General features: G+C 36.4%; 1 protein-coding gene across 1 annotated transcript in view; it reads right to left on the reverse strand.

Annotated features, from left to right (window-relative positions):
- Positions 1 to 14,745, reverse strand: part of LOC131168514 (uncharacterized) — a 39,831-nt gene that overhangs the window by 11,252 nt on the left and 13,834 nt on the right. The window contains exons 8-10 of the mRNA XM_058128004.1: positions 11,646 to 11,774; positions 11,024 to 11,092; positions 1,129 to 1,251 (exon numbers count right to left, since the gene is read on the reverse strand). Coding sequence (XP_057983987.1) covers positions 1,129 to 1,251; positions 11,024 to 11,092; positions 11,646 to 11,774 — 321 coding nt within the window. The remainder of the gene's footprint in view (positions 1 to 1,128; positions 1,252 to 11,023; positions 11,093 to 11,645; positions 11,775 to 14,745) is intronic.

Raw genomic sequence — 14,745 nt, forward strand, 5'->3', positions numbered from 1 at the left:
AAGTTTTGGTTTGTGTCAATATCCATTTGAGCCTTAAAAGAGCCCATATCTTCCATCCCTGTTTCAGCACTTGGCAGTAAGTTGCTCCCCCATTATTAGGCCTAGATTTTGCTGGTTTAGGCCCACAGAAATTATTCACGCTTGACCAGTTAAAGTTAGGCCTGCCATAGTTATTCCTATTGGTCCATTTAATGCTTCTAACAATACCATACTTGCCCTGAAAAAATCTTTCCCAGTAAATACGCTCTTAACTTTGAAAATAGCAAGAATTCCAGTGCTGAAAGAATCTTCCCCTGTAATTACACTCATTTTCCAAAAGGGCAACGGTAAGGTTGTCGCCGTGTGACCTGGAGGTCACAGGTTCGAGCCATGGAAACAGCCTCTTGCAAAAATGCAAGGTAAGGTTGCGTACTATAGATCCATTGTGGTCCGGCCCTTCCCCGGACCCCACATATGCAGGAGCTTTGTGCACCGGGCTGCCCATTTTTTCTTTATATATCTTGATGAATGGCAAAATTCCAGTGCTGGAGCAAAAAAGGATTCACAAGAAAGTAATCTATTTGCGAGATGAATCACAGACTCCTAAATTCTTTTCTTTTTTTTTTTTTAAATAGAATTATAAGGGGCAACAAAGCGCAGCATTTCAGCACAAGAAGTGTCTTAAAGGTGTCCTCGCTGTGTCAGAAAGTGTTAGGTAGTGTCTCAACCGTTTCCAAAAATAAAAGTAAATTAATTGATTTCCGAAAGTGTCAATAATTCAACGCGCATTGGACATCGACACTTCAAGCTTCCAGAAGAGTTGGTGTTTCCTTGTTTTTTAAACTAACATTACCTCATTTAAAATAAGAGACCTTCAGTCATTCGAACAATTTCTTAATTTGCCCTATCTACATCGCAACCATGTCACTACTCAAATGAAGTGTCAGTGGTGCATGGATGCATTCCATTATATTATACTATATAAAAAAATACTAACTCATTCCTTTTTGGCGCAATAATTTGTTACAGCTCAAATATTCACACAATGATCCTCCAAACATGCAGAAATCTGATTTCTTGCATTCAATTTTAATTATACTTTCATTCAGTGAACAAGACTCTCTTTGTGAAATGGAATCACATTATTACCTTCACTTTTGCATAAAGAATGTCTTTGAGAACAATCAAGACAGGTCTGGCAGCTGGGGTACTGACCAACTGATTGTGATGCGTCTGTAATAACACTGTAGAAATCCTGCAAATAAGTTCAACCTGCACAAAAAAAGGAGGGCATAAAATTGTCAAGGGAGTGCTTATATTAACCAACCTCATGCTTTTGTAACACTGAATTCCACATACAACATGAAAAAACCACCTAAGGATTTAACATGATGACACCATTTAAATCAAGCGCCATCCAATTCAAAGATCAACTTGCACAGAAAATGCAAGGCATAAAATGTCTACAAAAAAGCTTGTATAAACCCATGCTTTTCTAACATAACTTCAAAAGACAACATGAATAAACTATCTCATTCTTAAGTAAGGATTTAATCAAGGTTGTAAAAATTGGGATCCTACACAGGCATCGGTGGAAGGATTTAGCCGGGATTGGATCAACGACAGTATCAAGGATCAACCAATTCTACTAATACAACAACAACAAAACCAAGCCTTAAGTCCCACTAGGTGGGGTCGGCTATATGAATCTTTTTTCACCAATTTATGCGATCATGGACCTTTTCTTATGACAGATTTAAGGATATTAAATCCACACTCACTATCTCTTTTCAAGTTATTTAAGGTCTACCTATAACCTTTCTACTGCCCCCCACAATAACTAACTCACTCTTCCACACTGGCGCACTATGCGGCCTACGTTGCAAGTGTCCAAACCATCTAAGTCATCCCTCCCTTATCTTCTATAGGAGCTACACCCAACTTACCGTGAATATGGTCATTCCTTAATTTATCTTTCAATGTTATACCACTCATCCATCTAAGCATTCTCATCTCGGAAATTTTTACTTTTTGGATATTCTCTTTCTTTGTCGTCCAACATTCTGATCCATATAACATAACTGGTCTTATAGATGTCCTATAAAACTTCCCCTTTAATTTTAAGGGTATTCTACGATCGCAAAGCACACTTGAAGCACTTCTCCATTTTACCCAACCTGCTTTAACTCTATGCATTACATCATCTTCAATTTCTCCTCCAGCTTGCATAATAGATCCAAGGTATCGAAATCTACAAGTGCTATTTATTTCTTCATCATCAAGTTTAACTTTATCTCCAATATTCCTCTTATCATTACCGAAATTACATTTCATATATTTTGTCTTATTTCTACTTCTCCTAAAATCTCTAGATTCCAAAGCTTCTCTCCATAATTCTAACTCAGTCTATACTCCATTCCAAATTTTAGCAATTAATACAATATCTGCAAACAACATACACCATGGAACCGAACTATTATAACCTTAAAAATTTTTCTAATGATGTAAAATAAATATAAAAATGCCTTTTATGTTATTTTTCATAAATCTAAATATTATAACCCTAAAAATTTGTCGAGTAAGTGTTCAAGACTAAGAAAATAACAATTAGCTCATATGCTTCCTCATGTAACAAAAGGGATCAAGTGTTCAAATTGTTGACTTCCAAACTCAATCAACCAATTTATAATGAAAAATAAATAAATAAATAAATAAATAAATAAAACATTCAGTGCACAAGGCACCCGGACCCACACCATCAAGGTCTAGGGAGGAGGGCAAGATGAATGCAGTCCATGCTTGGAGAGACTGTTATAGTGATTTGAATGTGTGACCTTCAAGCTTTGACGAACATCATTACCATTGAGTCAAGGCCCACAGAAAAATGGAAAAGATTATTATAAAAAATGAAAAACATAAACCAAGTTGTCAACAAGCAACCATACAACATTAACATCTAAAATTCATTTTCAAAAAAATAACAATAGACAAACTACCAAGTTAGCTCATTAACATCAATGTCAACATCCAAGCCACTATTTGCTTCATCAATACCACCAAGGCCATCCATCATTAAAATCATTGTCCCCATCATCATTATTATAATCATTATCATTGTTTATACACAAATAATTTTACAAATGAGAGAGGGAAATAAATACAACCAAAGAAAAGGAAAGATGACACAAGAGGATGATAAAGAATCTCTCAAACACAAGGGGAAAAAAAATATAGATAAAACTCTGTATAACTCTAGTGAAGCAAAGCACTAGGAAACAAAAGAAAAGAAAGAGAAAAAGAGAATAAGACATCTCCCAATAAAAACAACATTACTCTATAAAGAAAAGATACCCAATAAAACCACTATAGTTATCATTTTTTTTAATGCAAAAGATGGGATTTTATTTATAGATTAAGAATATACATAGAGAATAAGACATCTCCCAAAAAAATCTAAAACATTCCAGTAGGAAAATCTAAAAACAAAAAAAGAAAGAAAAGAGAAAATCAAACCATCACATTACTCTATAATCTCACCGAACTTCCAGAAAGCTCACTCCCTTGAAATACCCAAACCCAACAACACCAAAACCATGCCATATAGTGAATCTTGTCCCAAGCCAGCAACCAAATCAACTTCTTCCCCAGAAAGGTTTGTGCATTACGCTCCAACCGTAAAAACAACAAAAGAAAGAAAAGAGAAAATCAAACCATCATATTACTCTATAATCTCACCGAACTTCCAGAAAGCTCAATCCCTTGAAATACCCAAACCCAACAACACCAAAACCATGTCATATAGTGAATCTTGTCCCAAGCCAGCAACCAATTTAACTTATTCCCCAAAAAGGTTCATGCATTACGTTCCAACCATAACCCCATGACACTGCAAAGGAACCACATTTCCATCGGGCATCCCTATCATTCCTCCTTCCAAAACCACAAATGAAATAGGTAAAAGTTCCTCTACCGATTTTGGACAAACCCAACATTCTCCCAAAACACCAAATAACTTATTCCATACCCTCCAAGCAAAATCACAATGCAAAAAAAGATGAAATGTTTGTCTGAGAGTTATTATAGCAAAGCACACAAACATCTGAAGAAAGTGCCTTCAATGGAAAGTGCCTTCAATGGTCTCCAAATCTGCAACAAGTTATTTAGGTTGATTCTATTAAGCACAGCCAACCAAATAAAAGCTTTAATTTTTAGGGGTACTTTGGCCTTCCAAATAAGAGAATAAATAGGAAAAGAGGAATTACAATTGTTCTAGGACTCCCACAATGATTTACAAAAAAATATACCCCCGAATGATCCAAGGACCAAGAATGAACATCTCCCCCCACGCTTAAGAAAGATGACAATTATTCAATAAAATCAACAAGGAGGGCAGCTCAACTAACCCTTTATCATCAAGAGGTCTCTAAAATGAAAATCTCAAGAAGCCAAAGGACTACCTGGATCACCAGAAAAATAGAAATAATGCAATTCTGCCTTGACCTCAAACGGATGATGCAAGGAAAATATGCATATGAGACACCATTCCCCAACCAAGGGTCTTCCAACAATGAATCCAAGAACCCCTTCCCACCATAAATTTAGTGTAAGGAATAAATAAGGGATAAATTTGAGCGATAGATCTCCACAAACTCTCCTAGCATCCCATCCATTCTCACACAACCCAAACTTGCTTCCAATGACTCTATGCCAAAGGGAAAAATCTTTTAGGGGAAAACGCCGAAGCCATCTAGCTAAGACAACGGTGTTTTTAGACTTCCAAGACCCAGCCACCTCCATTTTAGACCTACACACCACATCCCAACTCATTAAATGATCCCTATGAAGCCTAACTCAAGATTACAAGAAATCTCTCATAATTTTCTTAATCTTACTAGCAATCCCCACAGGAATCTTAAAATTGACAAGAAAAACAACAAGATACTAGATAGACAAGCATAAATAAGAGTTATTCTACCCCCAAGAGAGAAAAGAGCCCCCTTCCAACCATCCCACCCTTTCCCACTACTGAATTCCAAAAATCCACAAACCTAGGATTACCCCGCAAAGGAACCCATAAATATGTCAAAAGCCAATCCAATAAACAACACCCCATGTCAAAGGAGCACTCCCAAGCACGGTTTTCAGGGACATTATAGCTACTAAACATTCCTGAGATTGGCACATTTGAGGCTTAGTAGCTTCATCATAGGCTTTCTCGAAATCCAATTTAAAAATGTAACCCCTTTCTTTCTCCTTCGAATACCCTCCACTACGCTCATTCGCCACCAAAGTAGCATCCATCATTTGTCTACCTCCACAAACGCACTCTGAGCACTAGAAATGATCTTATCAAGCACTGCACTCAGCCTATTAGCTAATACTTTGGTGATAATCTCGTATACACTAGAAACAAGACTAATAAGTTTGAAGCCCTCTATCTTGGTAGATATACTCTTCTTAGGTACCAAAGCAATAAAAAATGGAGTTAACAACTCCCGCTCAAAATCCCATCCCCATAAAATTCAACAATGTTTTAAAAGGCGTTCGAAAGGTGCACCTTGAGGCATTTTGAGCATAAAAAGCCCTAAGGTGTAACTGGAAAGGCGTAAAGCCTCAAATGCGTACGCCTCGAGGGTGAAGGCGTACACCTCAGGCAAAAAATCGCGCCTTTTACGCCTCATTTGGGAAGGCATACGCCTTTCAAGAGCACCTAATTTAAAATATTTATAAAAAAACAAAAACAAAAAACAAAAACAAAAAAAAAATAAGCGCAGCTTGATAGGAGCGTCAAAACCCCCCTCTCTCGACGAAGCTTCTTTCCTCCAAGCTTCCGTATCTCTCCAACGATTCCTCCAACTCCTCCTCTTTCTCCGGCAACTCAACAACCGCTTCCGACAATTCCTCCAAGCTTCTCGTCTCTCACCAACGAGTCAACGATCCCTTCCAACCTTTGATTTGCCTCCGACGTCTCATCTCTCTCTGACGACCCATTCGAACCTCTCATGTCTCTCCAAAAACCCTCTATAACCTCTCGTCTCACTCCATGACCCCCTACAACCTCTCTGCTTCAAGATTTCTTCTCAATCTAAGGTCTTTGCTCGATCGAGTATTCAACTCTCACTCTCTCCAGTGTTGTTCGTAGCAAACTCCCACAAGACTCTCTGACACTATCTCTAAAACTAAAGGTAGTTGCAGCTGGCTTTTGGTTTGTTTCAATTTTCAATTTTCTCTTCCTTTTGTAATTTTATGGCTCATGCTTATTTTTTAACATGTATTGTTTGTGTGTGTTAGCTAAAATTGGCCTGTATGATATTTAAAAATTATGTTTTTATTTTTTTCTCCATTATTCTAAATTTTTTCTCATTTTTTTACTATAAATAAATTGATTTTATTTATTAATTATTTAAAAAAATATAGTCCCAAAATGCTTACACCTCAACGCCTTAAGGCTTACGCCACGCCTTGTAGAGGGTAAAACGCCTCACCTTACGCCTTCGCCTTTTAAAACATTGAAATTCGATAAAAACTTTAACCAAATCTCAATCACATCCCAAAATCTTGAATATATATATATATATATATATACATATTAAAGCCATAGTCCCAAAGCCTTGTCCCTCGCCATCCCAAAAACAACACCCCTCACTTCCTCCTCATCAAAGGTATCTCCAACCGACACATCTAATCTTCGAAAATAGGATTCCACTATGACCCCTCAACCATCAGTCTTACAAACATCCTCCCTAGAATACAAGTTAGAATAGAAATCAATGATCTTAGAGGCAATCTAATTAGGGTTAGTAATAACCCTCCCTCATTCGACATCCAACTCCCTAATCAAATTCTTTCTCATTTTCCCATTTGCAAGGTTTATGAAAGAAATTAGAATTACAATCACCATCTTTGACCCATTTAAACTTGGTATTTTGTCTCCAACTCCTCAAATCCTTCAAAATTGCCTCTTCCAAAACTCATTCTTAAAATAGACCGCTTTCACCTCCTCACTTTCCGAGATATTGGCATCATCTTCCTTCCTACACAAATATCAAACTCACTCAAAATGCTGGATTTTCTAATCCAAACATCACCAAACACCTCCTTATCCCAATCTTCCAGTTTCTCCCTCAAAAGCTTCAATTTTCTCATAAATCTAAACCCTTCACAAACCCTCTCCATGTCCTCGCCCCAAGAGCTCCTCATCTATGGCTTAAAAGTTGCGTGATATTCTTAGCAGCATTTAGGGCGGTCGGTATAGGGATTGGGTCTTTTTACCCTCTCAGGGTGCTTCAATAGGTATTCTTGTTATGCCGTCCTTAATCTATTTCTAAAGTGGATAATTTGGTTGGCTTTTTTCCCCTCTATGTGTTAGTTGAAGCCAGAGGGGTAGTCTTCTAGACCAACTCTTAGGAGTTCTTTTTAGGACAAGCTTTATTTTGGATTTTGTTCCCCTAGGTGGATCATGAGTGGTGATTGTAACACAATGAGTTTTCAAGTGAAGGGAAAAAAAAGGGGGGGGGGGGGGGTGGGAGGGAGAGAGGGAGAGGGGGACTAGAGCAATAGCTAGCATCTCCAACTTGAACCTCTAACATTCCAACTAATAATCTTCATATCTTAACACCTTTTCCACCCTTCCAACCCAACCCCTTTAGCACCCCTACAATAAATAGACTACAAGGTTTTTTACCTCTTTTTGAACCTTTTTCTTCTTCCTCTCACATGTTCTAGGACTTAAACCTAACTTTACATCATTACCTACAAGGTCTACAAATATCAAACCAAAGCCATCAAGGAATTTTTGTGGGTATTTACAATCTCCCTCACCTCCCCCAAAGCTAAGCCAAAGCCAACCCTCCTAAAAGAATCCTCTTTTTGGCATAAAGTATCAGAAGAAAGAAAAGACTGAACGAGTAAGGAAAGAATACCTTTACTAGATTTAAAGGAACTCGGATCCTCCATTGGAGAGTTTGCCTTTACAAAAGCATCCCTCCCAAACCTAGAAGAAAGCACGGCCAAAATGTCCACCAGGGTGACAATAAGCTCAAGATCAGAAGATGAAGACCCCTCACCATTCAAAGCTTTCATCTGATCTAAACTATTATTAAAAAAATATTTACCTAGTTGCGCAGTTTTAGAGTTCAAGTGTTGACAATCTCTCTCCAACTGTTGTGTATTCTTTACAAGAACTACATTCCAATCCAAACCCTCCTCTACTTCATCTAAGTTCCCCTTAAATAGCTGCAAAACCACCCTCTTCTATGAGTTCAAAATCGATACTCAACAAGTCAACCAGCAATCCCTCCTCAAACTAGCGCATGCTACTCAAATCATCCTCCAAGTCGAAAGATGAATTAGTCCTCTAGTTCCCTTTTTGGTATAGCGCTCCACTTCACCCTCAAATTTGAACATGGGGGAAAGAATTGATTGTTAGAGGTAGGATTAATCACCTCCACTCTATTGCCAAAAGGTTCCATGATCCTATGTACTTCCCCAAGATCAAATATTGGGGCTGGCTGGCCAAGAGTAACTATCAATGATATTGTTATCCTCCCGGCTATATGATGAAGCTTCAATCCGTCTACCACTCTACCTTCCTTTGATTTCTAGACTTTCAAACACTGTGTATCTATTTGTTCTCCTTTCGTGTTGTCTTGTAAATCTACCCAACAATTTTGTCCATCGCACTTTGTTTAGATAGACCAATAATTCCCTCTTCATTTATGCCCAACACCTTCACTTTAGATGGGCTTGAGACTCCAACCACATTTAAATTATTAGGCGTTTTTAATTTTACCCATTTAAACTTAGATTTCCATAACCTATATGGAATGAGCTCACAACCTAAAGGCTCATGTTTGCACAAACATGTAGGCACATCAAAATTTTAAAATTTTAAAATCAAACTTCTTTACCATAATATCACAAGAGATCAAGAGATTGTTTTGGAAATAACCCCCCCTCCACACAAAATTCCTACAATTTCATATATCACTCCTCTTGACGACAAGTGACCCTGTTGGAACATCTCTAATCACATCGGCAAAAGAGACACTTGTCGAGAGCCTCTAAAAGATGCTTTCTCTGTTACCATGCACCACGAACTTTTATATGTTCGTGGAGCCACATTCAAATCATTGCAATCTAAGATTCTATTCACTAGCATCTTCATTTTTGGCCATTGACGAATCCAACAGCATAGAGAGAAAGACTCACCACCTTGAAATCCGTTCTCCTTTAGGGAGACGCACATCCTAGCTCCTCCCTCCTTCGCCAGCGTTCTTCAAACACAAAACATCTACCCCTGCTATCGATCATAGCTTCAAATTAACAAACCATCCTGCTTCTCTAAGAGCAATAACCCTCCAACCACCTCAAGGCCTCAATTCCCTTTGCATAGTACATCCATTTCCTCAAAACCCACAAGAATTCATCCTTCTTTAGCAGGACAAAAGGTACAAGCCTTCCTACAAATCCCAAGATGCAAAATGTTGAAAGGTCAAGGTGGTTCAAATTGATCACCTTCCTTTCAATCTTTAAGGTAGAATGAACACCCATTGCGTTTCCAAGATATCAGCAATAGAACCGCGGTCCAAGTTAGAACAGTGAGAAGAGGGTCGAAGAGGGAGAGAGGAAAAAACATTGTCATCAAAAGCCCGTTTCCAAACCCTCACATCTAACTTGGAATGAGGAGCGAAGGGAGCTAGAATCTCCACTACTCAAGCAAAAGAAGCAATCCAAAAATAAATTTTAGATTCCATTATATTGTTAACTCTAGGTAAACCAAATATCTTCCTTAGTTGTTCATTCCTCATGCAAGTTATGCATGACAAAAACCAAGCTCATAACACAAGTAAATTCGTAAAAAATTAAAAATATAATGTATTGTAAGATCTTATGACCCTATCACAATCCTATTGATCCAAAAGAATCCTACTCCAATTTTACCAATTCGCAATATTGTAGGATCAAGATCATTTTGGTAAAGCAAGATCATAAGATCAAATAGGGCAGCTCGGTGTACAAAGCTACCGCGTATGTGGGGTCAGGGGAAGGGGCAGACCACATTGGGTCTATAGTACGCAGCCTTACCTTGCATTTTTGCAAGAGGCTGTTTCCACGCCTCAACCCCATGACCTCTAGATCACACAACGACAAACTTGCTGTTGCGCCTAAGCTTGTAGGATTGTAGGATCATACAAATTGTAATTAGACCCACCATATATTAATGCCAATATCGCTTAAATTACAAGACCATACCAATTCAAAGTTCATTTTATAAATACATATGTATATATATATATATATATATATATATATACACATATATACACACAAATAAAAAGATAAAAATAACTTGTCTCAAGCACCATATTAAATGGCCAATACGTCAGTGTAAGGGAATAAAACCGATTCTCACCTTAAAGCACAACCCAGTTAGTCAACTGAATGATGGATTAAAAGAATGTGGTAAGGCATGCGTGCATGCGCATGCGTACTCACACAAAAGGAAAGGAGGTAATAGACGGAGGGAGGAAGAGTATTGATTGGTATTCTAGGATTTTTTCTAATTTTGGTATTTGATTATAAGAAATTTCTAAGAGATAATTTTTAGTTGTAGAGTATTGATGGGATCTAATGCATTTGTGGTCATACAATAGCACCAAATTTTAATGACTATGACATGGAAAAAAGAAAAAGAAATAAAATGTGGAGGAACAATATTCAATAAAGTTACAGATGGAAGCACAAACATATAATGGACTACAACGAGTGACCTACAACATAAACAAAATCAGGAATGCATGCCTCCAACCCCTACCATGAAGGAATCTTAAGCTGTGGCATGCACATGACATGAGCAAGCATGCAAACACACATACATAAATAAATGAGACTAGAAAAAGATTACGTGGGATTGCCTGCATGGAAGCAAAATTTTAAGAATACAACAAATCTTTGGTTATTTAGTTATCCAATTTTTCTATGAAATGCAAAACACACCATTTTTATAATTGTGCAGTACATCTATAAGTGCAAATAAACTAACCTTATCAGGATTGCAAGTCCAATCCTTCAAGTAAGACATAAGCTTTAATGCATCTGAGAAAGGTAAAGCCTGCCATGAAAGATAATATGTCACTCCTGAGACTAACAAGTGAGATCATCTAAGATGTGGGAAATAAAAATGTATGATACAGACATGACAAGGATAATATGCTTCGCTTGTGCCAGCTTTCAATTCCTAATCTCTAGCACCAGTGCATGTTGGTCACGTTGGAGATCAAGAGAATAACTTCAATTTGACCAATTTAATTTTAAATGAAAAGAATCTGAATAGAACTCAAACAAACAAGATTCATCAGACCACCTAGATGAAATGCTGAAGCAGCACCATGTTGACCAGACTTGTTACATAGGACTATTAACCAAAAAAATTAATAAACAGTTTAGAGCTTATAGCAAGTAAATGAGTGAATTTGGCTGGCTGAAAAGCTCGTCCACCAACACTTCCCCAATAAATTCAAACAAACTTCGTGAAAATTTTCTTCAATACCTGGTTCGAGTTGCTTTAGGTAAATCAAACATGTTTTAGTCTAGTAGTTTCCTTGGTATAAACCAACATACAAAACAAAAGGCAAAAATAACAAACATGCAAGGCAGTGGCATACCAGCAATGTTTGCTCAAGATCATTGGTGTGGACATTTGAAAGCGCATGGAGAACATAGTCAAATGGAGAAAGCCCACGCATGAGCATATTTGGTTGAAACTCCGCAACTTTCCCTTTTGTTTTCTCCTCCTGAAAATTTCAAAGATAAATATTAGTTACATCAAGCAACAAATTTTTGGTCTGGCTGAATTATGTGTAAGATTTCCATAATTAGTTCTTGATTCAGAGACTAAACCATACGATGCTCACTCCACATCTCAGACAACCGGTCAGCCTCTTAATTTTACCCTAGTCATAACATTTTTTCCTACATATAATTGTATATTGAGACAGCAGGACAAATATTAAATACTACACTGAAAGATAAGAAGAAAAAACTAATTAAAATAACAATCAGGACCAAGCCAAGCATTTTCAAGAAGCTTAAATTATAGGATTTAGATGTGTGAATTCCTGCTTGCTTGAGTGTGAAAAGATTCTGAAAGACAAGCAATCAAATAAAATAACACCACAAACTTAACAAGATGTATCATGCTGCAGATACACATAAAAAACACCATCCATAAGAAAATCAATGAACAAAGAAAACATTTAAACATCGAACCTTAAGTTTTCATAACTAAGACTCATATGATAGATTTTTTTTTCCTAAGCATAGGATAGACTTATTTGACTTCTTTTCTCAATAGGAAAAATAGATCCATTAAGAAAAGAATAACTACGTGCGAGGATAAGGCATCCTCTGGAGGGGGGAAAAAAAGGTGAAAAAAATTGCATCAAAGCTGCCTTCCAATCCCTTCAAATATCAGACAGCAAAAGCCCTCCAAAAAAATAATTAAAAAATTTTAAAAATAAAGAATGAGCCCAGAAGATGCAAGAAAACCTAGAAAAGTAACTTTCTCCCAAAGAAAATTCAGAGAAGTCTTCTGATCTTTAAAAATTCTGGCATTCTTATCAAGACAAAGTACACAAAATGTAGCATATACTGCATAATTCGAATAAGTCCTTCTATCCTTTAGAAAACCTCAAAAATTCACTAAAAAATCATTAACATTCTGCGTAGCCGCCCAACCTCACCAAAACAAGAAAATAAACTGTTCGAACAAGTACCTCACTACCCAAGAATGAAGAAAAAATGACCATTAGTCACATTTTCCTCACATCACATCAGACACACCTTTTATACCATGTCACTTCTTTAACTTGAGGATATTTGAGGAAAACATGATTATTTTATCATAAATTTCCAGCAATGAACCAAAAAAATGTCACATTCTTAGGATCCATCATTAATATGCTTCTACCAAACAGCCATTGCACATTGCAAACCAACCTTTTAACAAAACCAAGCTTATTGTTTTACATGGCAGCAGCATGCAATTCAGAAGGCATTTAGTTCCCATCATCTTTCAAGATCTCATTTCATGTTTGTTTGAGCATGGGAATCTAATGTGGCAGGAATGTTCACAGAAATGTTCACATTCCTAGGAATGAAAGGACCATTCCCACCACCCCACATGGGTAAGTTTCATCGTAATCTAATTCCCAGGGGAATCCCTTTTTTGTGATCAAATTAACCCCACCTTTTTGACTAATATGACACAAATGCCCCTTCTAAACATAACTTAGCACGCGGCACAGCCCCATTCATCTAGTCGTTTAACTTGTGTTCTGTCCATGAAAACCCTAACCCATCTGCATATTGAAATTGCTTCATCTCCTACCTTTTCCCAACCGGTATGTTTCTTGGTCATCTTCTTTTCTGCTTCTTCCCTGCACCTTAATCATTTTTTCTTTAAAATTCTATTCATTAGGATTTGTTTTGTAAGACATTCTTTGTTTCATATGGAAACAGAAGTTGTTGTTTCTTGAGGGCTTTTTATAGTTTGATTTTAATACTTTGGGTGCTTGAAATGGCTGTCCATCTTCTGGTCGAAAATTTGAATTTATTTTTTTGATAACTGGTCAAATGTAATTGTAATTCATTTCTTTTTGAATAGCTGCTCAGTAATTGATTGTATTATTATGAGTTGGACTTTTTTTTTGTGATTGTGATGGTTGAACTGTTTAACACATGGAATTAATTTGACACATACATTAAGTTTTTGTGCTAAAAAATATGATTATTCTTCATATACAGGTCATGGGTATAATGGTAATCTTATTAAAATGCTCGCTAGGATTCCTATGTTGAACCAAATACTGAAATGGGTATCATGTGTATATTCCTGGAAATCTTACAACACGAACCAAACAAAAAATATTCCCATGAGGAAGGCATCTCATTCTTGGGATGAGATTCCCAAGAATGTCATTGGAACATTTTTTATGCCACGAACCAAACGTCCCATGAGACTTATTCTTGCTTCCATGCTTGTCCTTGAGTGCAACAATGAAATGATGTCATTAGATGGAATATTTTTAATGAGGTTATATATCTATTGCACAACAATGACTGCAAGATTGGTGCTTCACTTGATAACTTTTACACAAGCTTCAAAAATTATTTAAGATTAAAACCAAAAAAATTTGGGGTCCATTTAGTTGTGGAAAATAATTTTAATTTTCTTTTTTTTTTTACCAAAAAATTACAAAAAAGCTAGATACTTTTTTTAATTTAGCAACAATTATATCAAATTAATGAAAAATAATAAAAGTTTTGACACCATTTGCTTGTGGAAATAGTTCTAGTTTCCATTTCTACTTTTTCAAATAATTACGAAAAATGCCACCTTGTTTTCCAATCTTCTAAATTTATAAAGAAAAGTTGAAAAACATCCTTTTATTATTTTTTGGATTTCTAACTCTTACTTTGCATATTGGAGCATGGAATTTAGATCTTGGACTTTAATTTGTGTTGTTTTGTATTAAGTTTCTTCCAAATCCACAAAAATCTAAATTCAAGTCCCAAAATCCATGATTCCACAACTAAAAAAAAAATAAAAAATAAAAAATTGTTTTCCACAATTAAATAAACTCTTTATTTTTTATCTTTTCAATACAAATCTTGAAAAACTAAAAATAACTTGAACTTTTTGTAATTATTTGGAAAAATACAAAATGGAAAATGGCAAATGCCAGTGAGCTTGCATGGGGTCAC

This window comes from Malania oleifera, chromosome 11 (assembly GCF_029873635.1).
Source record: "Malania oleifera isolate guangnan ecotype guangnan chromosome 11, ASM2987363v1, whole genome shotgun sequence".
NCBI classification, from domain to species: Eukaryota; Viridiplantae; Streptophyta; class Magnoliopsida; order Santalales; family Ximeniaceae; genus Malania; species Malania oleifera.